The 24,893-nt window shown below is 41.8% G+C and overlaps 4 protein-coding genes across 8 annotated transcripts; 3 read left to right on the top strand and 1 right to left on the bottom strand.

Moving 5' to 3' along the window:
- Positions 1-1,046: 1,046 nt before the first annotated feature.
- On the bottom strand, positions 1,047-7,235 carry leng9 (leukocyte receptor cluster (LRC) member 9). 4 transcript variants are annotated; one of them, XM_076109381.1, is made up of 8 exons: positions 6,989-7,235; positions 6,615-6,746; positions 5,099-5,192; positions 4,239-4,363; positions 3,830-4,156; positions 3,456-3,699; positions 3,179-3,299; positions 1,047-3,097 (listed from the first exon to the last, which is right to left on the bottom strand). In XM_076109381.1, the coding sequence occupies exons 2-8, from the start codon at positions 6,736-6,738 to the stop codon at positions 2,435-2,437; spliced, it is 1,698 nt and encodes a 565-aa protein (XP_075965496.1). In that variant the 5' UTR covers positions 6,739-6,746; positions 6,989-7,235; the 3' UTR covers positions 1,047-2,434. The 4 variants fall into 4 exon arrangements, with proteins under 4 accessions (XP_075965496.1, XP_075965495.1, XP_075965494.1 ...); XM_076109380.1 differs by having other exon boundaries at positions 7,016-7,235; XM_076109379.1 differs by lacking the exon at positions 6,989-7,235 and adding an exon at positions 6,823-6,844 and having other exon boundaries at positions 3,456-3,696.
- A 69-nt stretch (positions 7,236-7,304) lies between these two features.
- flcn (folliculin) lies at positions 7,305-13,234 on the top strand. Of its 2 annotated transcripts, none has more exons than XM_076109385.1 (12): positions 7,305-7,550; positions 7,725-7,937; positions 8,098-8,244; positions 8,365-8,586; positions 8,696-8,862; positions 8,958-9,049; positions 10,216-10,379; positions 10,601-10,714; positions 11,531-11,654; positions 11,783-11,908; positions 12,424-12,526; positions 12,612-13,234. In XM_076109385.1, the coding sequence occupies exons 2-12, from the start codon at positions 7,725-7,727 to the stop codon at positions 12,817-12,819; spliced, it is 1,680 nt and encodes a 559-aa protein (XP_075965500.1). In that variant the 5' UTR covers positions 7,305-7,550; the 3' UTR covers positions 12,820-13,234. The 2 variants fall into 2 exon arrangements, with proteins under 2 accessions (XP_075965500.1, XP_075965499.1); XM_076109384.1 differs by having other exon boundaries at positions 8,098-8,256.
- Positions 13,235-14,713: 1,479 nt separating this feature from the next.
- LOC142969479 (uncharacterized) lies at positions 14,714-18,733 on the top strand. Its single transcript, XM_076109400.1, has 5 exons — positions 14,714-15,270; positions 15,616-15,722; positions 16,122-16,193; positions 16,493-16,639; positions 16,862-18,733. The coding sequence occupies exons 1-5, from the start codon at positions 15,258-15,260 to the stop codon at positions 17,213-17,215; spliced, it is 693 nt and encodes a 230-aa protein (XP_075965515.1). The 5' UTR covers positions 14,714-15,257; the 3' UTR covers positions 17,216-18,733.
- Positions 18,734-19,336: 603 nt separating this feature from the next.
- Positions 19,337-24,683, top strand: grwd1 (glutamate-rich WD repeat containing 1). Its single transcript, XM_076109392.1, has 7 exons — positions 19,337-19,575; positions 19,688-19,805; positions 21,858-22,023; positions 22,123-22,333; positions 22,611-22,756; positions 23,413-23,604; positions 24,111-24,683. The coding sequence occupies exons 1-7, from the start codon at positions 19,353-19,355 to the stop codon at positions 24,417-24,419; spliced, it is 1,365 nt and encodes a 454-aa protein (XP_075965507.1). The 5' UTR covers positions 19,337-19,352; the 3' UTR covers positions 24,420-24,683.
- The last annotated feature ends 210 nt before the right edge of the window (positions 24,684-24,893 follow it).

The following is a 24,893-nucleotide window of genomic DNA, read 5'->3' as shown; positions in this document are numbered from 1 at the left end:
AACGCGATATTGCCCAAAGATAATGAATCTGTTAACGGGGATTAGCAGGGTCTCACCCCTCACTCACTTCAAACTGAGGCACACTTGTAATTGCCGACCCCCACCAACCATCCACGCAAACTCCCATGAACCCGACCAATCTCCGTCCAGACTACCACACTGAACCCTGACCGGATTACTGAGAGAAAGAGTCAAAAGGCATCCAACTGTGCGCGCTAGATAATACTGAAAATAGAATTTATCAAATCCACTCACATGTTGGGTGCAAAACAGTGAACTCCTGCCTATATGACAGCCCTGTTAAGGCTGCGACGTGTCGAGAGCTAATGTGAGGTAGAGATGCACATAGAATTAAGAGTAAGAGAAGCGAATAAACACACAAAGATGAATTTGAGAAGAGGGGAGATGCAGGGGAAGGCGAAAAAAAGTGGGTTCCCAGGGAGTGATGCTGAGAGAAAGAGGGAGGGAGGGTGAGAGATGGTGTGAACAATGAATAGAAGGGGGGGGGGGGGGGGAGGGAGAGGGGCACCATGCAATGGGTTTTTAGGCAAAACCAGCTTTCAGTGGAGGCTGCAGAACAGCATCAACACTGACTTAGTGAGGAGGCAGGAGGCAGAGGAGGACGTGATAGAAGGGATGAGAGCACGCTGATGGATGGAGATGCTCGGTGGGTGATTTGACTGGGAAATGCAAATTGGAGATATAATGGTGTAAAAAGAGTATGGTGTTTGTCTGGCAGTGGAGGAAGAGGGGCAGAAGCGAGCGAGCAAAGAGGGAGGGGGCGGCGTTAGTTTTTCTGTGTCACTGAAAGAGAGTGGGGGAAGGGAGGCAGGGGAGATAATGCGAGCGAGGGAGCAAACAGTGGAGAGCCAGAGAGCATACTCACTGACTCATATAGCCTATGTATAGTACATGTATATGTATGTATGCATGTGTGAAAGAGGACAACATTATATTATGTATGCAAGAGTTGTTCAGGGAGCGTTTACGCAGCCTCCGTGGCATCCAGGCCATCAATCACTGATAACATATCACCACTCGCAGGATTTGAAATAACCAATTCAATATTTAATGTCCTTCACAATTTAGCGGTTATAATTCATTGCAAAAAAGGCATACAAAGTCATCGTTCTTGTGGAACACCCATCCATGCAATATTTATACAAACAGATTAATTGTGGAGTAATGAGCTGCAGAATACAACTATAGTTGATTCATAGCTGTATAGAAAACGCTTATCCCCTCATAAACAATTCATGTCTCGCACATAAGCCTACATGGCAGTCGCATATGTCGTGTCTGCGTAGTCGTAAAACAGTGACGATCAAAGTGCACGGAAAAGTTGGCCCTGAACAACTTATTTGGCCCATAGAGGGAAAAATGTACAGTCTACTAAAACCGTGTGTTTAATGTTGTTTTATGGTTCAAAGCCGATAAAAATCCTTTACAACTATTTCCATGTGTCCTGATTTGACACTTTTTACTTGTTTTAACATCACCTGCATCTACAGCGGGTGATGTTTAATCAGTCTTGACTAAGGCTTCAACCAATGTATATTGTGATTATCAATTAATCAGATTATTTTCTCAATTAAACTATTAATTCTGATCAACAAAATTGTAAAAAAAAAATCCTGAAGTCCATGTCTTTCAAATTGCGTCTTTAGTTTAACAAACAACAAAAAGCAAATATTTTATTTTACTTATAACACAAGACAAAGTGAAGAAGCGTGTTCTTACCATGGAGACGCTAGAATTGATTAATCTACTGATCAACAGATTATCTAATAATTTTAGTTCTGATTTTGAAATTTGTTTTCTTTGTCCATTGTGGGCTTTTTAGTGTATTTTTCAATTTAAATCAACTAAAGCCAACCTACAAGACTTTGCATTACTATAACATGAAAAATAGACATAAAGTACAATTAATATACTTGTGTTCATCTGTTTTTAGTCTTTATATTATTTTATTCAAACATCTGTGGATTTAGCAAGTACTGGATGTATTGTAACAACTTGCATTATAAATTCCCGATATTATTATTCTATGCAGACACCATTCACGTCTCATCTAACATATAGATATAACGTAGGCCCTAACAGATAAAATTGCATTCATTAAGGAAAATACATACGTTTAAAATCATATTACAATTCGGTAGTTGGGTCATTGTATCATTTGGCATCTTAAAACAGTTTAGTATAATTTAAAATAGTGTGCTTGCTGCTAATTTACTCCCTTTAGGCCTTACTATAAAACGTATTTCCCCCAATTATCTTTAAAGGTGCACCTTATATGAATTAAGTTAATAACTTACAGACATGAGATTTGATTGATGAATCCACATGGCTAGTGCAAATCTCACAGGTATTGCACCAGGTGTATTCACATACATGTATGTAGTGCGTGCGTGTGAAATGAGCCACTCTTCTATCATCGAAGAGTTACCGTGCACACGATCTCATAAAAACCGTCTTCTTCGGAAAAGCCCATGGCACAAAGGTGCAAGGTGTTTACTGGCAGACGGCCAAAGTTTAAACCCTTCCCCACCTTCAGGTCCCCCACCCCTTCAAACACCCTGTCCTTCTCAAAGCCCTCTACCTTGGCCAGTGTGAGATGGTAGCGCGGGTTGTAGGAGTCCTTGTGGAGCCAGCCCTCCTTGCTGTAGGCCTCCTGCAGGCCGCCGTTGAGCTGCTGGAGGTGAATCTGCGGCTGGGGGCTCAGGTACAGCACCCTCCCGTTGAAGTGCTTCAGCCTCACGGGGAAGGTCAGAGACACCGGCGGGTTGCGATCCAAATGGGCGAACCGTCGGAGGACCTCCCCGGCGGCGGCTACCTCAGCCGGGCCGGGCAAATTCAGGAGGCACATGGTGACGTGGAGGCTGGCGGCGGTCTGCCAGTGAGGGGCGGAGGCGGGGAGAAGGGAGGTGATCTCCTCCTGCAACTGCTGGAAAGAGGAGAGGATGGCCGGAGTGTTGGCCCTGAAGGTGATGAAGTGCGTGGGGCGTTTTTTAGCGGGCCGACCGCCGCCACGCTTCTCTCTCTGCTCCAGAGGTGCTGACGGATTCTGGCTCTTGTTCTGGGCTCGGAAAAAATTCTGTGTATAATAGAAGAGAGAATCGCTGTGTTAAACTGTAAAAGTAGAACAAGAAGGGATTCAAATTGTGATTTAACCCACCGGAGCATTTTTATTGCCTTCCCAGCTTTCTTCCCACTCTGCCAAATTCTCTTCCTCGCCCTCTCTTACACTTGCTTCCTCTTTTTGGGATAAGGACATTTGGTCTTTTGGAGCCTCGGGTCTAAAATCAAAGTGAGAGGCAGGATGTATTTTGTATGATTGCTTTCCAAGTCACACAACTTGATGTTAAGTCTTATAGACACAGTGAAAAAAGAAACATGTAAAGGAGTTGTTATCTGTTCTCAGTTAAATTTAAAGATGAACATGAACTCCAGACCTCATTGCAGCCTCCTCCGCAACACTTGCTCCTCGTGATTCCTGTTGTTCCTGAGAAGTGTCTCCTCGGCACGTTGGAGCTGGTTGTGTTGACTCAGGGGTGTGAGCATTCATCTCACTCGGCTTCTCTTCCTCCAGATGTGTGTTCTCGGGGTGAGCACAGTCCTCTGTTTCACTCTCTTCCTGCAGGTGCAGACTCTCAATTGGTGGCTGGTCTTGTTGTTGCTCTTCTGTGTTCGTTTCTTCTGGAATAATTTGTTACATTTGGTTAGCATGAATTCTGCAGAGTGGTCCTGGCTTTTGTACATTTTCTGCATGTCAGTTTGTATCTGGTTGTGTGTAAGGTGGAGGTGGCAATACAGGGTACACTCTCACCTTTTACTTCCCCCTCCCCTCCAAAGGGGGGAGCCAGAGATTGACCGGTGGAACCAAACACTCTGTCAGTCCTGCTGTGGCGGTCCCAGACCCGGTGCCCTCTGTAGGTGAAGTACTGGATCCTGTGTCTGGGCAGAGCCAGCTCTAAAGAGTAATCACAGTCGCACGGGTCGGTGTCCCAGTTGAAGTCGTTGAAGGGACGCTCCAGCACGCCAAGGAAGCGATCCACATACCCCACGACAAAGTCTGCCCCGTCCGCCAATGCGTCCCACAGGATCCGAGAGATGACTTCATCTGCCGTGCGCATGCGAGGCTTCTTGTTCACCTCTGCAGGAGAATGAGATATAAATAAAAATGTTAACACATTAAAAACAAAAGTGAAAAAAAATCTGATGACGCAAGGAGGCACCTTTTGCCTCGTATTTTGGCTTCGTTGCTTTGTTCACTTTCTTCTTGTGTTCTTCCGTCTTTTCTCCATCCTGTTTGTCATCCTGGTCAGGTGACACAGCCCCTGAATCATCTATTGACGGGTCACTAAGACAAGAGATGACGAGCTCGGAAAAAATGCATGAACATGTGAAAAGAAAATGCTCTTGGTCGTTAATTCCCTTTGACACAGATTAACTCATCGTGGCTAAGTATCGGTGTCTGTCTGGTGTGCAACATAAGCAATGATCGACCAACAGAAATAAATACACACAATACACTTCTAAACACTAGATTTTAGCAATAAGGAATTAGCATTGAGGCAGCCATCACTTTAATACTAGTTGTCGTGCTACAATGATTTTTAACCTCTTTATTGTTATAGTTAATAAAAAATAAAGTAAATTTAAAAAAGACACTTCTGAAGAATGACTGTATCTGTAACCAGGTGGAGCTTTGCATTGTGTAGTTAAAGAAGAGGTTGACGTTTCAAGTCTGACTTAAAAACAACACTCACGTGCCCACGTGTACAATGAAAGAGCAATTGGTGGCTGAAATTGTCGCAGAATTGAGATTCTGTCCCTCATCACTTATACTGCAACAATTACAGCAACCAGTTATACTTTCAGTGTGCATAGATGCATGTGAGTGTTGCTTTAGAATGGGCTTTTAAAAAAGTGAACCTATCCTTTAACATTCAGGCATACATCTATCCAATAGGAGCCGCTTTGCGAAACCATTTAGTGTTACTAAAAATAAATGATGTACGTGTCAAGAATGTAACTTAGAATTAAAAGTCCTCCTTCACGGTGAGTTTCCTGAACAAGGTAAGGCCGAGCAGACCTGTGAGAGAAACGACATCTGTGGCCAAAATGACACTTTCCCATCAGGAAAAACCGGCACACGTTGACTCTGTTCTCACCCCGTTCTGCTGACTCTGTCAATGAGAGAGAGAGAGAGAGAGAGAGAGCGAGAGAGAGAGAGAGAGAGAGAGAGAGAGAGAGAGAGAGAGAGAGTGCAATAAAACTGTAATAAAAGTCTGTAATGAAATCGAGCAACCTCTTAATATGGACTCTGCATTTAAATTAAATTAAAGAAACAAAGCAACGACATAAATAAAAGGTGAATTATACCCAAAGTAGCCCCGCGTAACACCAGCAGGCTTGTCTTTGTTTTGGGATGCTTGCCATATCATTTTGAACCAATATGTTGAGGCTCTCTCTCAGGTAAGACTTTATCAAGTAACATATCCACCGACATGATTACCTGACCTCCTTTACTGAACAGGCAGAGGGCCCCACCAGGCTGAATAAGAGTCACGCAGTGGGCCGGAGCTTCTCACATTGCGTGTGTTGACTGTTTACTTAAGCCCGTTGGATGATTATATTAAGATATACATATGCAGTAGTGTGTGAAAGTCATGCTTAGAGCAGGAAATGGGGTATCTGTTTCTGCTGTATGCGTTGTCAATACATGGTTGAGTTGTGTCTCCATGTCAGTGACATATGTTTGTGTGTGTCTGATCACACATAGATGTTAAATGTACAGATCAAAGGAAATAAGATCCACAATCACCTGCCATCAAATACTGAACTCTTTTATTAGATTCCTTGTGATCCTTATTTAAACAGGTCTGATATTGCAACTAAGGGATAAATAAGTGATTAATCCCCAGGAGTAAAAACTGGAAGTGGAAAAGGATGACGTGTATAACACCGTATTACTATTACTATAGCACTACAACTCATGTAACAGGTGGCAATGACTTGTCTCAGAAGATTTAAAATGTCAGCCAAGTAGCTGAGCCAGTTGCCTGTAAACTCAAACACATGCCGCACACCCTGCGCCGCTATGTCGAGATAGGAGGCCTGGATGTGACTCACGCCCCAAATCTTTTAATTATTAGCTGTAATATTTTCCTTCCCACTGAGATGGCGCCGACTTGCACAGGTTGACCAGGTCACGGGGAGAGCATGAGAGTCAAGACTGGAAGTGACTGGATGAAATAATAATGAAGGAGTTCTTTATTCCCTTGGAACATTTGTCTGGATTTGAGCCCAGTAATACAGAGGTCCGGGCTCCTGACTCACACCAGCTAACTCATTCAACTCCGCCTTCCAGTCTTTGATAAAGCCGAACCACTGAGAGTTTACCAGAAATCAAATTGTTCACAGTAACACAGAAATATATCAAAGACTGGGGAATTTTATTACGTAGTCTATTACTTGGTAAAGACTAGATAGATAGATAGTTACAAACACTGTAGATAATAGTCTCTTTTGATATGTGATACATGGATTTACCTACTGCTATGTAATGTCTCAAAAGAAGTTAGTTACTGTGTATGAGGCTTACTTACCTGCTGTGGCTTTTAGGGTGTCTTTTTCAGGGACCCCTGCCTCTGGCCTGGGCGTGTCTGTCGGGTGGGTCCCCTCATCCTGCCGGTCCTCTGATGAGGCTATTCCTACTCCGTCTGATGCCATGCTCAAATCTGTGATTTAAAATGAAACATTACTTCAAACCCGTGTGCTGTGTCAATTTTGTTTTTGCTGCCATTATTGTTTTACCTGACGTAGTAACAAAATAAAACCGGACACTCCTAAATATAATGCGGAAGTGGTTGTTTAGCGTTAAAAACATGGTTACACCTTTAAAAACTCAACAACTCATTGAGAAAATAATCTTCATATTTAGATAATACATATACAACACAAACACGTCTTTAAAAATCACCTGTAAGATATTTGTAGACATACTAACCGAAGGAGCACGCGATTCTGACTTGTTATTGCCCTTTAACCCTGAGTTTGTTATCGCAGAAGGAATCATGGGTAATGTAGTTTTAATGTGTCTTTCGACGAGAAATGCCTTTGTGTAAGCACTAACGTTATATAAAGCCGGATACTTGCAAATAAAGCAGTCCTCTGCAGAGACTCGCTTATTGCTATAAAAATAACTGAGACATTTTCGACTCAACGGTTAAAATTACGAAAAAGGCTCGCGCAGCTAACTGCCATGCGTCATTTGTTCTCGAGCGCGTGACTCCTTGTCATGTGACAGGATCTGTTGTCAGCGAGGAGCTGCACAGATGGAAAACAGAACAAGGAAAGTGTAGAAAATCTAAATCTGAGACGCCGAGAATCATGGATTTTTGTCAAACGGACAGAATTGAGTTTGTTTTATATCACATTTAAAATGTTGCTTTTTATATAACGGGTTTTTTACGCTGCGACCAATGAATGTCCCTGTGTGAAGTGGCATTGAGTCATTTGTTGAACTTTGTTCTGTGCTGAAGGTAAGACGATCTGATATTATCAGTTGTAGTGAATATGTCTAAACCCTTGTGTTACTTAGTCATGTCAGTGACTGACCAGAAACAAATGTTAAGTTATGAACCGCTTGTTAATGCTCACATCAGGCTCAAATGTATTCAGCTCAATAAACATGAAAAAACTTGTCTCCTTTTCAGATGAATGCTCTGGTTGCCCTCTGTCATTTCTGTGAGCTCCATGGCCCTCGGACGTTGTTTTGCACCGAGGCACTGCACCCTCCATCGCCGTCCCCTTCATCCCAGACAGGTGCCCCAGTGCCTGGGGACAGGGACAGAGATGGTGACCGTGAAGGTGAAGGGCTGACCATGAGGGCCAACAGCTCTGCCACTCAGAGAGGGGAAATGTGTGAGGTGAGGACAGAACGTGAGCTCCATTTGAACGGAGCCACCCTTCTTCCTGCCTGTCTTCTCCATTATAACACTCTAGCTGTGACAATGGTGTATGCAGGTTGGTCCACAGTCCTGTCATCTATCTCAAAGTAATAATGTTCCTCTTCTCCTCGCCTCACAGGGATGTCGATCTCTTCCTGCATCTCACCCAGGATTTGTGAGCATTGATGATGAAACAGGCATTCGCTTCCTGAGCCACCAGCATCCCAGACAGCCACAGCTGTTCAGCGTGGTCCGCCAGGCCTGCGTACGCAGCCTCAGCTGTGAGGTAAACAGTGATGTACGTCTTCATGTATGTACGTATGTGTGTGTGTGTGTGTCACACATCTGATGCACTAAATAAACGTCCTTCACCACATATACTTCTGCTCTCTGTCCGTTTCATCAGGTGTGTCCCGGCCGCGAAGGACCGATTTTCTTTGGAGATGAGCAACATGGTTTTGTGTTCTCACACACCTTTTTTATCAAAGACAGCCTGGCCAGGGGCTTCCAGCGCTGGTACAGTATTGTGATGGTAGCAATGGACAGGATCTACCTTATCAACTCCTGGCCTTTCCTGTTACGCCACCTTAGACTCACTATACAGAGCCTGCAAAGCACAGCCCTCAAGGTATAGGGTGCACACATGGACACAGACATACCTTTATTCAGTTTATTCAGATACAAATATGAAGACTTGTTCTACATGTGTGTGACTATGGTACTGTTCTCTCCATCAGGTGTTTGACAATGAACAAGGAGTTTGTCCCCAGCGAGCAGTGAGGATGAACAGTGTCTTCTCACCTGCAGTTTTCCCACACCAAAGGAGTGGCAACGCAGCCCGATCACTAACCTCACTTACACAGCATCAGAACCTATGGGCCAGCCTGCACTCGTCCTTTAGCTGGTGAGTCGATACACCATCAGCCCCACTGTGACATACAAGCTGTCGTCCGTAATGGCTCACCTTGACGTGGATTTGTGTTTTCTCGTCGTCTCCAGGCTGCTGAAGGCATGTGGTTGTCGTCTGACGGAGAAGCTACTGGAGGGAGCCCCCACTGAGGACACTCTGGTGCTCATAGAGAGACAGACAGGTAGTCACATTGTCCTTGATTAAAGGAAGTTTTTCCTCACTAAACATTTGTAGTTACCTATCCAACACTTGTTCAAGCCTGTAACTCGGTAACAAATATCTCTGTTGACATTAAACTAATCCCAAAAAGGAGGATCCTTGGCAATGCTTCAACATATCTTTCATGTTGCTTCCAGGCAAGGTTTGGCCTCTTTCTGGAAGATGATGTCAGCAGATGTCATGTGCTTTGCACAAAAAAAAAAGTCTCCTGTGAAAATTGTGGGCGATTGTGGCTAAGTGGATAGCAGGGCAGTCTTTCAATCAGAGGGTCGGCGGTTCGAACCCCGGCTCCGGCTCCGCTAGTCGCATGTCGATGTGTCCTTGAGCAAGACACTTAACCCCAAAATTGCTCCTGTAGCTGTGCCTACGGTGTAGAAATGTGATAGACTCTGAATTGTAAGTCGCTTTGGATAAAAGCGTCTGCTAAATGACCGTAATGTAAAAAATGTGATTCACTGGGTCAGTCAGTGCAGACACACAGAAATAACACCGGGTTATTCACAGAGCCATTGTACTTAAATACACTTTCTTTCCAGAAAGTGTTTACACAATTATTAGTCAAGAATTAGAGAGTGATTAAAAGATTTGCAGAGACATTTCCGAGTCCAGCGGCTCTTAGGTTGTGGAATTTTAATACCCTGTTCCCTTTTATTAATATTGTAAGTGCACTTTATTTCTTTAACACTTCATCATCAAAATGTGATTGATAAATAAATACACATGAAATACAACAGAAGAAAATAATTATGTCATCCGTATTACACAATATTAAAGCAGTACACATCAAAATGTCAAATAGTTTTTGTTAAGTTTCTTTTCTTTGAGCACAGAGTCTGTCACCCTTACACCGCAGAGGAAGCTGTTTCATCTTGTCCTGACTCGGAAATCTATTAGTATGGCAGTTGAAATTAGTCATAGATAAGCAGTGAGATTGTACAGTGCTGGTTTTAGTTTGAAAATAGCATGCGTAGCATCATGCTCACATTAAATTCTATATATGGAGAGTGACATTTAACCAGCCCTGTCTACAAGATTTCCTGTGGAATTTCCCCCGCTTTGTATTTTTTTTACTTGAAAACATTTGATCATTGCTATTTCTGTTTTTATGTCATTCTCTGTTACAAAAAGAGCAAGAGGAGGAAATGAGCTGCTGGGAGGGAGCAGAAGGAGGCTGTTCTACATCACAGCGGCACCAATTAGAGAGTGAGCTGGGCCTCCACTTCCTGTGTGATGATGAAAAATTAAGTCAATTACCCGGCCCAAAATTTAGGTCGCTGAGGCATTTGAGACAGGTAAACTTTATCAGCTTGTCATTTTGTTGTGCAGAAAACTGAAAATAGAGAAATAAAAAGCTTTGGTTTTGGGCTTTTTTGGCTGTAACAAACACAGTTTTTGCATGAATTTATAGTTTTATGGCATTAATCTGATACATTTAAGTTAATTGACATTTGAACATCTGCTCACATAACATATCTGTGAGGCGTTGCACATTTCAGTCTGATTTATTCTGCAGGTTCTCGGGGGTGCTGAGTTTCGTCAGCTAGTGTGGCACGTGCTCATGGGAAACCAGGTCATATGGAGAGGCGCTGACCCCGGGCTCATCCAGTCAGCTTTCACGCTGCTCAAGGTAGTTTACTCTGCTGCTGCGTCCCTTTCTGCCTCGTTAGGAGAGATTGTGTCACTATGATGTGGGTAGATATCTATTAGGACAAGTGATAACACCTGGGTCCTCATTAGTTTAGCCGTTGTTAAATTTAGATGCAGTGTAGTGAACACAATTGTAACTCTTACAATAATCATTAAACACAAAAGACTTTGGTTTTATCCTGTCAAGGTTGAAAAGTACTTGTGAAATATGATGAATCTAAATGATTAATTCCATGTTATGTAAATATATTTGATGAGATATAAACTGATTAGATCGGGTTTCAGCTGTTCCTCCACAAAGATACTTTTGTGCATTCATTTTGTTTTTTTCTAACTCTTCCCCTGAAGACATTTGAACTTACCATGACACGCCTTGAAATAGTCTTTGTCTGTACATGCTCACCTGACATTTCTAAGCTAGATACACAAACAAGATGGAGCTTGTGACTGTTTTCAGTTGACAACTATTGTTCCTTTTTACTGTGGCGAGATATCTGAGTGTATTTTTACAGCAGAGATTTTGCCTCGTCATTGTCGGAAAATCACAGGCGTTCCCAATGACATTAACGATGACTTAGTTCTATTCGTGTGTCCCAGTAAACCATGACAGCGTGACATTGAGGCCACATGAGCAAAACCAGGACCCAGAAAGTGAAGCAGCGATCATTCATTTTATTATTTACACCTGTGCTTTTCCTACTGTGCCATGTCAAACTGCCTTCTGTGAACAAGGCCTATCAGCCACAATAACTGAGTGGGTGAGCAGGGCCATTAACTCTGTCCTGTTTCCCATCAGTCTTTGGTCCCAGTAGGCTGTGTGCGTTCGGTGCCATACAGTGCTCAGTATGAGGAGGCCTACAAATGCAACTTCCTGGGTCTAAGCCCAGATGTGAATATTCCAACGCACGTCAGCTCCTCAGGTACAAGACTGTCTGTAGACTCGCACTGTGATAGATTACCGTTTGAAACCTCTGAGAGAACTGTTAGAACAAGTCGTACGCTTGAACATGAAGAATTTTCTTTTTTCTTCCTTTTGTGTGTCCTGTAGAGTTTTCATTGCTGGTGGATGTCAGTACAGAGAGAAGCTGTCAGATGTCGGCCGTGGGTGAAGATGATATCTACTCACTTTATCAGTTCAACATCAGCAGTGCCAACACACAGCCCACTGACAGGGGTGAGTGCGCATACCTGAAGTTATAAATAGTCACAGTACATTTGCGTCGTGGTTAAACCCCAAAAGCAAAGAGTGCATATCTTTGCCTTTTAAGGACGTGACCATGTCTTAACCCTAAAACATGGTCACTTAAGTTTGAATAGTAATTCATTTTAATTAATCACAGAAAATGTTTTTGAAACTTTCTATCACAATTTAGATCTAAATCTGCATCAAAATTATTATCAGAGTTATGTGGGCCAGATTTCTGTTTAATTTAAGTGAGAGCAAATAGCAACAATATTTAGACATGTCCCGTCCTAGGATCTGGTTCCACAGCCCATCTTTCTACCAGCTTTCATTCAAAATTGCACTGTCAACAAGTTTTTAAGTTAACAATTGGACAAGAGGGACCAAAAACACAACCCCCTTGTTGGATTTGGCAGGAAACACGTGAAGGGTTGCACGTAGAACTATAGAATAACTAGCAATCATATAATGAACTGTCAAACAATCTTTGTCCTCTTTTTTTCCAGGTCCCGCATTATTGAACAAGCTTGAGGTGGCTCTGTCCAACGAGAACTTGTCTGTGGATGTCGTGTCTTATTGCCTGCTGTGTCTGAAGGAAGAGTGGATGAAGTGAGTTAAGTTAATTCACTCTAATAAAAGACCAACTAGGCTTAAGTGAGATTCTCATAGCCGTCTGTCTCTCTCTCTCTTTCAGTAAAGTTAAAGTGCTGTTCAAGTTCTCCAAAGTGGACGGGCGAGGGAGAGAGGACACCCAGAAGGTTCTGGCCCTCCTCGGCGCCACAGGGCCGGGCGAGGAGGACAACGTCAGGCTGCTCAAGTTCTGGATGACTGGACTCAGCAAAACCTACAAGAGTCATTTAATGACAGCCGTCCGAGGTGGGGAGAGGAGCCCCAGCCAATAAAAAGAGAAGGAGAAAGAGGTAGAGGGGAGGGGAGGGGGGGGGGGGGTTTAATGGAAATCAAAGATGGGGAAATTCTATCAAAGGGAAAGCGAAAGCAAGAATCCCACCACTTTTGTGAACTGTTTGGGACTTTTAGCGGAAAGAAAGAGGAATGTGAATGGATGTCAGATGTGCTTTGGCTCATCCATTATTGTTTTTTTAAGTAATCTAAGGTTCCTTCCCCTGATTATTATCCTGCAAGGATTAACACATTCGGTCAGTTTAGATAATGTATGAGCGCTCTTGTTTGTCAAAGGGAATTATTGTAGAGGAGCTCTTCATAGCAATATGTTTAACTTATTACAAACAGACTTTGCACTTTGTTTACTCTTTTTCTGATGTTTTAAAATGAAAATAAATTAATATGAATATGTCACTCTGGTATTTTTTATTTTTTTATTCCACGATTGGCTCCATCTTGTGGTGAGCTGAAAGAATAAAGAGGGAGTGAGTTGAACGAGGTGAGCGGCATTTCATTGCCGGCCCCCACTCACTTGTTTCAGTGGCTGTTAGCCAACCAGCCCCGAAGTGGTGTAAGACAACACTTATAAGGTTTTCTGGTGTCCCGAAATGTACAAAGCGGTTGCATAACACGCCCTCGCTCTAGTACGGCCGACCACATCAGCAGGACTTTAGCTTCTTAATGAGCTAGTCGCTCTCTGATCCAATAAAAAGCTGAGTTTTATTATTGTCATACCACAGTTATTTGAGCCTGTTGCGTTGCTGAAGCTTGCAGACTTCAGTCAATAAAATTCAGCAACATACGGCTTTGTTTAAAGTGTGTGTGTGGGGGGGCTGTTTTTTTTCCTTTCTTTACCCATACCTATGTACCTATTGTGTAACAAAAAGACATATTCAAACACATGTTTGACTCGAGCTTTCCTCCTAAAATGGATCTGTGTCTCAACATCGCTCGCGTGCTTTTGTGTCCTAAGAGGGGTTTTTTTTGGTTATGCTTTTCTCTGACTAACTCAAATCTGGATTTGATTTAGCAAGTTTCTATAAAAGAAGCACAAACATAATTTGCTGCAGTGCCACAAATTAGTTACATATTTACTTTCCTCAATGAGCAAGCGATGTATGAAACAGGAAGGCGGCACAGTGACAGGATATTTATACCCGGCATTAAAACGTATAGTATATGTGAGGAGGTTGTGAGATGATGATGCCTCTGGGAGTGTTAAGGACTTGCTTGTGCTGAAGCTGCTGCTCTCTAGTTTCCTTTTCCCGCTCAACAGAGATTGGACTTTGGAACGCTGTACTGTTTCATTTGGCTTGTGTTCAAAAAAAGGGCACAGAAGAACAATTCCTCTAAGACATGAAGAAACCTTTTGCTTCCTTTCATTAGTAATAAACACCTCTCGTGAAATCTAACAGGAAATCGAAATGACTTGGCACAAAACACTTTACAGACAGGATGATGACAGCTGTGCACAACATTAGACGTCACAATCACACCAGCCGCCTCTGTGGAACCCATTTTAACAGAAATGACTGCAGAAAGCTGTCATATAAGGAATGACTTGCAAGTTCAAGTGATGTAGTGTTGCAATCCTCTTTTTTTTTTTTTTTTTAAGGAATGTGATTCTTGATTAAAAAAAAAAAGTGATTAAACAGGACGACATTGCGCACTGGCTCTGGGGGGATAAAGACAGGGATCCACAGGCACAGAGGTGTGGGGGAGAGTCCAAATGAAAAACATACGCTCCAACTGCATGACTAAGCCTCCTTGGGCCTGGTTTGGAGGGGGGAGGATGGGGGTAAGTGGCTGGGTGTCAGGGAATGTGGGGAGCAGGGGGGGAGGGGGCCGGGTCAGTCAATAGTGAAGTAAAACGTGTGGCGGTGGGAGGGGCAAGACTTAAAGGGAGCAGACTAGCAATCCAGCAGAGCACTTTCACTTTGAGCGCAGTGAGGACACACAGAGTGGCCAGAGGGAGAGACCGCGCAGAGGAGACCAGGGACTCTCCCGCTTTATCCATTAACCAGTTTCCAGGAAGAGTGATTCATATTAGGCTGCTCAGTGAGATTCTAGGTCAGTAGTGAGAGGGAGAAAGGGAAATATAGTATAAAAACCAACAAAAGCTTTCATAGGAAAGTGCTGCAGCCACTCAGGCTTAAGTGGGAAAATCCAAAGTGAGAGAGAACAGGATGGCGTGAGAGGATAAATGAGACATTTATTGGAAAGTACCAAAAGGAGTCAAAAGGAAGGAATGTAATAGGGATGTCAACAAGAAGACTGAATATCAAACGGTGAAGGAGAAGACGCAGCAGTCAAAGACCTCAGGAAACCACAGAGGAGGAAACTTTGCCTTTCACAGACTGGCACAGAAACCCGTCTGCAGAGGGATTGCCGTCAAAAAGAGAAATGGAGACGCGTCCATTCTTAGAAAGATAAAAGGATGTCACTGCCAGGTGAGGAGCAAGAATTAACTGCATGTTACTGCTTTTTGCAAACTTTCTTTTTAAAGTCTGGAGGGAAATAGTGGAACACCTGAACTGGGTTATTATACAGTCATTTTTAATCAGTGAATCAAAACTAATTTGTTGCGTCACTTTGTATTGTATTGTGTCTTTATTAAATTAGAACTGTGGCAACAACAAGCAATGTTTTGCGTTTTCTGCACGATTAGCTAATTGAAGCAGGATATGATGTCATGTTTTCGAGTAGGTATGCAGTTGAACAAGCAACAAAACCACAGAAAGTTTCCATCAATTATCTGAATATGTCTCTTTTCTTCTTACTCACGCCTGTAACAGTTTTGCTGTTGCTATCACTCTTGACTGTCCGATGTGGTGGATGCGACTTTGACCTGGAAGGTGTGAAAAACATTAAGACGACTATCGACTCTAATCCGACTGGATTTGTAAGTTTAAAACTTTGGACTTTGTTAATGATTTCATGTAGTCCCTTTGGTGTTTCTGAAGTTTCCTCCTTGTATAAATATGTATTTAATTAATTATTTTTCCTTTAAAGGATACACTTACCTTATCACTTGTATTGACTGTCTTCAGTCAGCTGGTATAAATAGGGGGCCAAAGGTGAAGATCTCACTCAAATGAATGAGAATAATCAGCTCTGCCTTGGTATCTGATAACCAGTAAAGTTATCAGATGACAGTGCTTACGAGTCAAACAGTGTGTAGCTTCTCCTCAGTCGTTAGTTAGGTTGTTTTCTACATCCATACACCGTGCATGTCAAATTCAGTCATTACTATAGTTGGGTGTATTTACATCTTTTTCTCTCTTTTCGTTTTCTCTTCCAGCGGACGGTATTTCCAAGAGATTACAATGTAGTGCACCGCTACACCAAAAACATGCTCTGTAACAGCGATCCAGTGAGTTGCTTATCAGATAAAAAGGGGAAGTGGAGTTTGATGTGCAATAAACGTGTCATAGATCTTACAGTCTTTTATAAAATCAGCCTTTTGGTTTCTTTAACAGGATAATGGTTAGCTTTCACCTCGTCTTCAGCTATTAGAAAAGGGCTTGTAAATGCACAGTTTAGCAAAAAGATTGTTGTATGATGTGGTAGCCTCACGCCTAGCTTGTAATTGAACAATTGATGTGGTTATTGTGGTCCCATGTGTTTTGCACACTAACTTTGGGGTTGTGTTGCTCTACCTTCTCCCTGCAGTGTTGTGTGTTCCCTGCTGCAGTAGTGCTCCTCGAGTCCTGGCATGTGCTTCTCGGAAACATCTGGGATGAGCACCTAAATCATTCCTTAATCCTCGATCTGAAGCAGACACTGGATAAAATTATAAGAAAGAACATAAATACAGCGGTAGGGTCTATTTTCAAATAATGTCCCATCATGTCTTATTGTATGACTTGCTTTACTCTAGTAAAGAAAATTGAAGTTTAGAAATCACTTAAATGCAAAAGAAAAAGGCAGAAATATCTCTGGTCCTCTGATATGTATTTACATATTTATTTCAAACATGAATTCATGTGAAAGTGCATCAATAACAATGAATTCATTCTTCTTCATTTTTCCTTGTCTCAGAGGTTCCAGGAGGAAACAGACCTGACCCAATTCTCCACATTATCGTCGTCTCCTGAAGAACTGCTCAGGTTAACGTCAGAACTTCTCGCTCGATGGCTCGACGTCGGCTGCTTGCCTTTGATTAAGACCTGCATCCTGCCCACTTTCCCCCCCGCTGTTGAGAGGAAGGACTACGGCCCCTCGAGGGCCAGACTCTTGACGACCCGAGCCATCAGCAGTGAGGAGGAAGAGCAGCTGGACGAGATGATGGACAATACACTGCCGCTGTATAATGGTGGTCCTCCGTCCCTTTCATACTCCGCTTCTGTCTGGAGCCCCTTGCTATTCAGACTTTACTGGTGGTTGTTGCCATAGTTACCGAAAAGGATCTTCTTCTTTTTTCTTCTTTTTTTAGTGATGCACACAAAATGCAAGACATTTCCTGGCACTGAATGTTTGTTTTCTTATACTTGTGTCTTTGCGTTTTAATGCAGCAAGCTTTGTTAATATGAAGTGACATGCACCGGTTGCATTTAATGTCCAAAGTTCGTTCACATAGTTGTGCAACAGCGCTCTGTAACAAGTGATACCACAGATGTAAACGTATATATCCATCCCCTCTAGAGCTCCAGCTAGCTATGCTCGTCATGCTAACCAGAGATAAATGCTGAGCAAGCCAATGCACATAAGCCATCGTCTTCTGATGTGGAATTCATCACTGTTTACAATGAATGTTATGTAAATGTAAGATATTGCAGTCTATGGGCGCCTACTTTTGTACATAATTGTAAATTAAAGACATTTAGATATATAAATACATTGTTAGTTTTTGATATAATATCCCAAGGATTGTAAGCTATATTTATTGTGGTCTTTGCAGTTTGTCATTAGCAATGGAAAGTAGCCAAAGTACATTTAATCAAATACTGCGCAATTCTGTATGTCCCTTTTATGCGACTTTACACTTCTACTCTGTTATATTTCACAGGGAAATATTGTAGATTTTACACCGCTGACAGTCAGAGTTAATGGTTCACAGACATGATGCATTGTTATAAATGAAACCTAACAGTTTATGAAGTCGTTAAAACAAGCTCCATTAACTACATTAGTAAACTGCATCCACAATAACACAAGTATAACAATCACAGAGAGCACTTTTCTGCATTATATACTTTTAGTTGTAATACTTTAATATATTTTACAAAAACTACTCGAATACTTTTACTTCAGTTCAATTTTAAATACAGATTTGTTTTTACATGTACCGACATATATTTACATTGTGGTGTTGATATTTTTGCTTCAGTAAAAGATCTGTATGAACAGGACTGTTTCCTCTTCTGCTTGAAGAGATCAGATTTTGTTTATGACTTTGCATTCCTGCAACATGACAGAGTTTGTGTTAAGAGTCCACATTCATGGGAGCTTAACCGTGCCGTCTCTTTAAAAGATGCATTCCCAGTGTTCAAATGCTTGACAACTATTTTGTAACTCTGATAAAAAGAACTGGGAGACGAGTTGCAGGTGAGGGAGGAATGTGCTACGGATCCAACAGGCCCCCAGAGGTTTTCTGACTCTTGTCAGGATTTACACGAGAAATAAAAAGTCCACCATTTGGTGCTCGCACTTGCCCCTGCTTGTACACACCCACGCATGTAATGTGCACTGTCGTCACAGGATTCTCATTGTTCATTAATCCTTCAAATACTGAGGTATATAACATTGGCCACTGGGGAAAACCGACTTTTGGCTTGCACCCCAAGTTTTCGTTGACTTTTTTTCCACTGAATTTGAGTCAGAATTTGAAAATGGGACAAATGTAATACAGCACGAATGCAGATTACAAAGAGTGAGATCACCATAGTGCTAGAAGACAACATTTTATACAAATAAGGAAAACAAAAATAAAGCCAAAGGCTAAAATGCTATTATTCTGGACTGTGCACAGCTCATTTCTAAATAGGCCTATCAGTTACTGGCAAGTAGGCTACTTAAGAAAAAGTACTTTATTAATCCCTCATTGGGGAAATAATTTTTTACACACTATTTTCTGCACTTTACATATCTAGACAGATGAATTGCTTCCTATCTGTAATACAAGGGGCTACTGACCCCGGTGTCAGTACAGGCTGTGCAGCTGCAGGTCGTACACATGCATTAGCCTTCTTGAAATAAATGCAGTAATCTGACTCACTCAGGACATTGTTTAAACAAATGTTTAAGGAGTGGGGAAGACAACACTGGACTTCCACTTAACTCCAATGATATCAGGCCGAATTTATGTTGAAGAATCGTAGTAGTTTGGACAATTTCCGATACAAATATTTGCAAGTCTGATTTTTCCTGGCAGGGTGGAGCCCAGCGCCAAAGGGGCCAGCTGAATTCCCGTAAACCGGGGGGAAGAGACAGGGAGAGTGAGGGTGGGGGGAGTGAGGCAGCTGGGGAGGGCTAACAGTGCAGCGTGTTTATACCACGTGACCGGAAGTAAGCGCGCTCTGCCTCTGCCAAGATGTCTGCGCCCGACGAGGACACGTTTGCCGAGGAAGGAGGCGAAATGGAGGAGCTGGACGAGGCTGGCAGCGATGAGGATGAAGGAGTAGAGATGGAGGAGGAAGGAGCGGACGAAGGAGAAGATAGAAAAGTCTACGTGCCCGGGATCGAGCCGCTTCGGCCCGGAGAGGAGCTGGAGATGGACCGGTCCGCGTACCGCATGTACCACGAGTGTCAAACAGGCAAGTCGTAGCCCACCACGATTTATTAACAACAAGTTAGCCACGCTGATGTGTCCTGGTTAGTGTTGTCACCCTGCAGGAGCTGCATGTATTCACTGCTGTTTGTGTTCAGGTGCTCCGTGTCTGAGCTTCGACGTCCTGAGAGATGGAGATGGAGAAAGCAGGGAGCAGTTCCCTCTGTCCATGCTGCTCTGTGCGGGCACACAGGCGGACACAGCTCTGAGCAACAGGTACAACGCTCCGGACAAACGTCATTAATATACTGTGTGTTCAACGTTATCGCTGTTATTAATTATTTGTCAAACTTCGACCAAAGCACCATGGCTTTTGAGATTATGAGTGTTGCTTCTCCATGAAGGTATCATCAATAATGGTATCTAGGCAACAACGTTCAGAAGTTATAATTTATGGTGTTAATGGTGTCAGAAAAAACACTGAGGACACACACTAAAACAATGCACGATATAAAGATAAAATACTAAATAATATAATGAACTAACTTTCTAATAAAACTATTATAAATGTCAAATGTTATATCATTTGACATTGTTGTCAACACTGATTCTGTGGTGTTTTGAGAGACTCTACTGCCAGAATCGTAAAAAAAACGTCTTTATTTCAAAAGTTTTAATATTTTACACAGTCATATCTTATGCATATTCATTTTATGATCTCTGTAATATTGTACAATTTGAATATGATATAGGTGGAGGCTTCAAATAAGCCCAGTTGGATTTTCGCCTCTTCCTGCACTGTGATATTTATTTATCTCCGTTATGTTTGTTCATTTTTATTTATTTGTTTAAATTGTGCAAAATAAATCAACTGAACTAAACACAAAACAATATCTGGAAGAAACTGAAGGAATTTTGTGAATGTGCCAAAGAGAAACGGCAATTTTATCGGACTATTACTTTGCTTGTTGTTAGACTCTACATTCAAAGATAAGACAATACTTTCTGTAACAGGGACGAAGACTCCAAGATCAGAAAGGTCATTTGAGTCCAAAAGTTTATGCAGAAGGAACATAAAAGGGAAAACATTGCGTCTGAAATTGTGTATGAATTCATAGCATGGATATTTGCTATAGGAACATTTAAATATAAATGTCTTTAATTTTATTGAAGATTAAAGAAAACTGTTGAATTCTGTCTTAACATTTATATTAATGTTATGTTCATGTCAAATGAGGTGGATGATAAAGATACAATAAGATACAACTTATGCAAATATAAATAGTGTTAAGATAACAATAAGGTGCAAATCCTCAAATGTATACAATGCCAAAATAAGTTTACCAGTATGGATCATAAAAATATTAAAAAATAAAGGTAGCTATCAGTCCAGGTCGGGTTGCATACGAATTGATGGGAATAATATCCATATTAATGACAGCATTCACAAAGACGGGTACAGTGCACTGACAATATGAAACCAGACATGTACATTTGTGTTTATTTACACTGATGGTCTGTATACTTTATTGTGTCACTACATACAAATATTTGAAGTTATTCTGTAGTGTCCTAGTAGTCCGGCATACAAACTTGTAAACGTGACTAGTTTCTAGATGGCTTTTGATGATTAGAGGCACAGTGTTTAATTACTGTTGTTGATTTTAATTATTAATTGATTGGTTGTGAATTGGTCTTTCACTCTTTGGGGTAAAACAGACGAGCAACACCTACATCTTTGTATCTAAGAACACATTAATAGGAAATCTTTAACATTGTAATGAGCCTCTTAGTTGCTGTTTCTTTAGAGCTAGATCAACAGGAAAGCCCACATGTTTAACAAACACATAGGCAGATTGCATCAGCACTCTTCCCTATTCATAGTCAGTATAAGTTTGGGGTATTAAATACAAATAACTGATAAAAAGGTATAAAAATAACATGCAGTACATATGTGTTAAAACAGTCGTCACTGGCAGCGCATATTATTGTGTGAAAGCTTTTGTTAGATCGTTTTGAAAGTGTATGCACTAGGACATAGTTCACAGTCCAATGGTTTTTGTTTTTTTGTGTTGCACACTTTCAGTTTTGTTTTGACATCATCCACTCAGTCGTGACTTTTCCTTTTCAAAGGGTCAGTTAATGGTTACCGGAAAACCTTCTCAAGAACCGTAAAGATTATTTTGTCTCAAACTGAAAGTCAGCACTTGAGTACAGAGAACATACTTGTCTCCTCAGTAGTTTGCTATCTTCTGCATACTCTGAAATAATATAGCAAGCGTGTGTCATCTACATCCTCTTAAAATGCATCCCTTCACTTTCTTGCAGACTTCTCGTCATACGCATGCATAACCTTCACGGAACAGAGAAAGACAAAGAGGGGGAAGAAAGCAGTGATGAAGAAAGTGATGACGAAGATGATGAGGATGAAGATAAGAAGCCAAAGATGGAGCTGGCCATGATGGCTCACTATGGAGGGATCAACAGAGTCAGAGTATGTTGTGTCGGTTTCTAGGGAATACTTGTACATGAACTCCTGTATCAGAAACTTGTTTAACTTTCCTAATGACTCATTTTGCTTCTGAATTTCCAGGTGACCCGACGTGGGGAGCAGTCATTGGCTGCCGTCTGGTCAGAGAAGGGACAGGTAGAAATATTTGACCTCCAACCTCAGCTGGAAGCCGTGCACAGTTCTGCTGCTATGGCAACGTTCATCAAACAGCAGAAGGAAGCCACGGCTCTCTTCAGCTTCTCAGGACACATGGCTGAAGGCTTTGCTGTTGATTGGTCACCTACAGTACCTGGTGAGTGTCTCCTTGACCTGCACGGGAATTTAGAGATAAAAAAGAGACAAACTTCTTCCTTACATGCTTAGATTTTGAGACCTAATTTTATACACTTGCCTATTTTTTTTAATCACTCAGAACACATATATTTTTTTTATTTTTTGCTTTACTCCGAACTTGTATGTATATAGGTCATGTTTTACAGACAGTTCTGATTGGATGAGGTGAAGTGTTGTAGCATAGATGTGTGTGTCTGTCAACCAAACGCTGAAGTGTTCTGTTTGTACTTTATCAGGTCGTCTTGTCAGTGGAGACTGCAAAAAGAACATCCATGTGTGGGAGCCACGAGAGGGAGGGACTTCATGGCAGATTGACCAACGGCCTTTTAGCTCCCACAGCAAGTCTATCGAGGATCTGCAGTGGTCGCCGACTGAAGCTACAGTATGTTTGTAGGAAAATACTGACGTAGTGGGTTAGACTGAGGTACCGCAGATGAAGCTTTAGTGGGCCGACTTGGATCTATCCGTTTGTGTGGGTTTGCAAAGTACATGCAAAGTATTCGACATTCATATCAGGATTTGACATGCATTTTTGGTATCCTTTTTGCCATGTAGAGGATGAATTTCTCCACACTGTTCAATCATGTTGTATAATGGTGTTGGCATGGAAGAACAGGGTGTGGTGAGAGGAATGAATGATTGGAATGAATGAAGCCATGTTGACTTTCAAAACACTACCTGTTAACGCTGGAGCTAGGTGCCATCACAGCTAAGAAACAGACTAAAATGTGCCATTTAACTAGTCACCAAACTAGTTTGTGATATGTGGATGCGAGTCCTGCAGCCTCACATGGAGGTTAGCTTTATGTTTCTATGTGGGTACACTGGGACTTTGTGCAACCTAACTGGTGTTTGCTCTAATTTATCGATGTAGAAGGGTTTGTAAAGAGCGTTAAAAACACAAATTATCAACATGGAAATCTCACACTCTTAAAACAGAATGTTTTGCAAGAAATACAACGGAGTTCCTTGTTTGGAAAGACTAATTAAGTCTTGTTTTGGATACATACAGAATCTGTACTGTCTTGTTTTCCACAGGTTTTTGCATCTTGTTCGGTGGACCAGTCTATTCGTATCTGGGATATTCGTTCCCCGCCCAATTCAATGCTTTCAGCCAACGAAGCTCACTCGTCAGACATCAATGTGATCAGCTGGAACAGGAGCGAACCATTCATCCTGTCAGGAGGGGACGATGGGCTTCTGAAAGTATGGGACCTTCGACAGTTTAAGGTAAAAAAAAAAAATAACATTATAATTTGCATAATATTAGTAACCATTTCTCTCTTGCAAGATAATTCAGTTGACTGTTGCACAGGTATGAGTTATGACTTGTTTAGGTATGACACAGATTGAAGATCTTACTGATTGAAGAGTGTCATCACAACAAAGTAACCCACCATTCCTGCTACAAGACAAACAGTGCTTGAAGAGTTACACCATCAGATAATCAAACACCTGCACAGCGTGGCCGCACCTAACTAATGACATTTCTTCCATTTTGTGCCTGTTACACAATAGTGTGTCATTACCGCAGTCGCCATACTCCTAATACCGCGATCAGTTTTTAATTTGCCTTTTAAAGAACACTACGCCCTGTTTATGTCTTGTTGGAACAAAAGGCAGACAATACAAATATTTATAAACCTTCATGTTAGGATTAAAACTTGTATAGCCTGAATGTGCATCATACACGGGACGAAGAGTTGTCAGACCTCTTATTCCACCTTTACCTGTAGACCGGGCGGCCTGTGGCGAATTTCAAGCAGCACAGCGCCCCCATCACGTCTGTGGAGTGGAGCCCCGTGGATTCGAGTGTGTTCGCCGCCTCGGGAGCGGACGACGTCGTCAGCCAGTGGGATCTGTCCGTGGAGTCATGTGATGTGGGTGCCAGAGTGGAGGGGGTGAAGGACTTACCCCCACAGCTTCTGTTCCTGCACCAGGGTCAGTCAGAGATCAAGGAGATCCACTGGCACCCACAGATACCTGGTGTGATGGTCTCCACGGCTCTGTCGGGATTCAACGTGTTCAGGACAATATCTGTGTAGTGTGTGTGTTTGAGAAAGGGATATTTTTGCATTTATATAAGTAGTACACATGTAATCTCTAAATGTTTCATCATTAAGGAACTTGTAATAATGTACATAACGCTTTGTAGGTAATAATTCTTCTTTTGGACATTTATTGGCCAAAATTGCCGCCATGTGGTGTTATAACTGTTACTATTGATCTTTCAGTTTGGATGTTTCACAGATGTGCAAACTATTTTAGGCATTTCCTATTGCGTGCTTAAAATAAAATATTAGAAACTGTTTTTGGTTTATTTTTTCTGGAATTCATGTTTTCATAGGGAGATTTTTTTTTTTCATTTATATTTGGAGGAAAGCAGAGAACTACTTTATTTCAGGAAGTGTCTATGTAAAATAATCTTCAGATTCACTCTGAATACTTTATATAGTTCTGTTTTTTTCGCCCAGGACACATTTTAAAAGAAAATACAAGTCAGCAAAGGCTGATGAATA

Source organism: Anarhichas minor, unplaced genomic scaffold, assembly GCF_050575085.1.
Source record: "Anarhichas minor isolate MPS153535 unplaced genomic scaffold, ASM5057508v1 ptg000041l, whole genome shotgun sequence".
NCBI classification, from domain to species: Eukaryota; Metazoa; Chordata; class Actinopteri; order Perciformes; family Anarhichadidae; genus Anarhichas; species Anarhichas minor.
The sequence above is the reverse complement of the archived record's forward strand: the minus strand, read 5'-3'. Positions and strand labels throughout refer to the sequence as shown.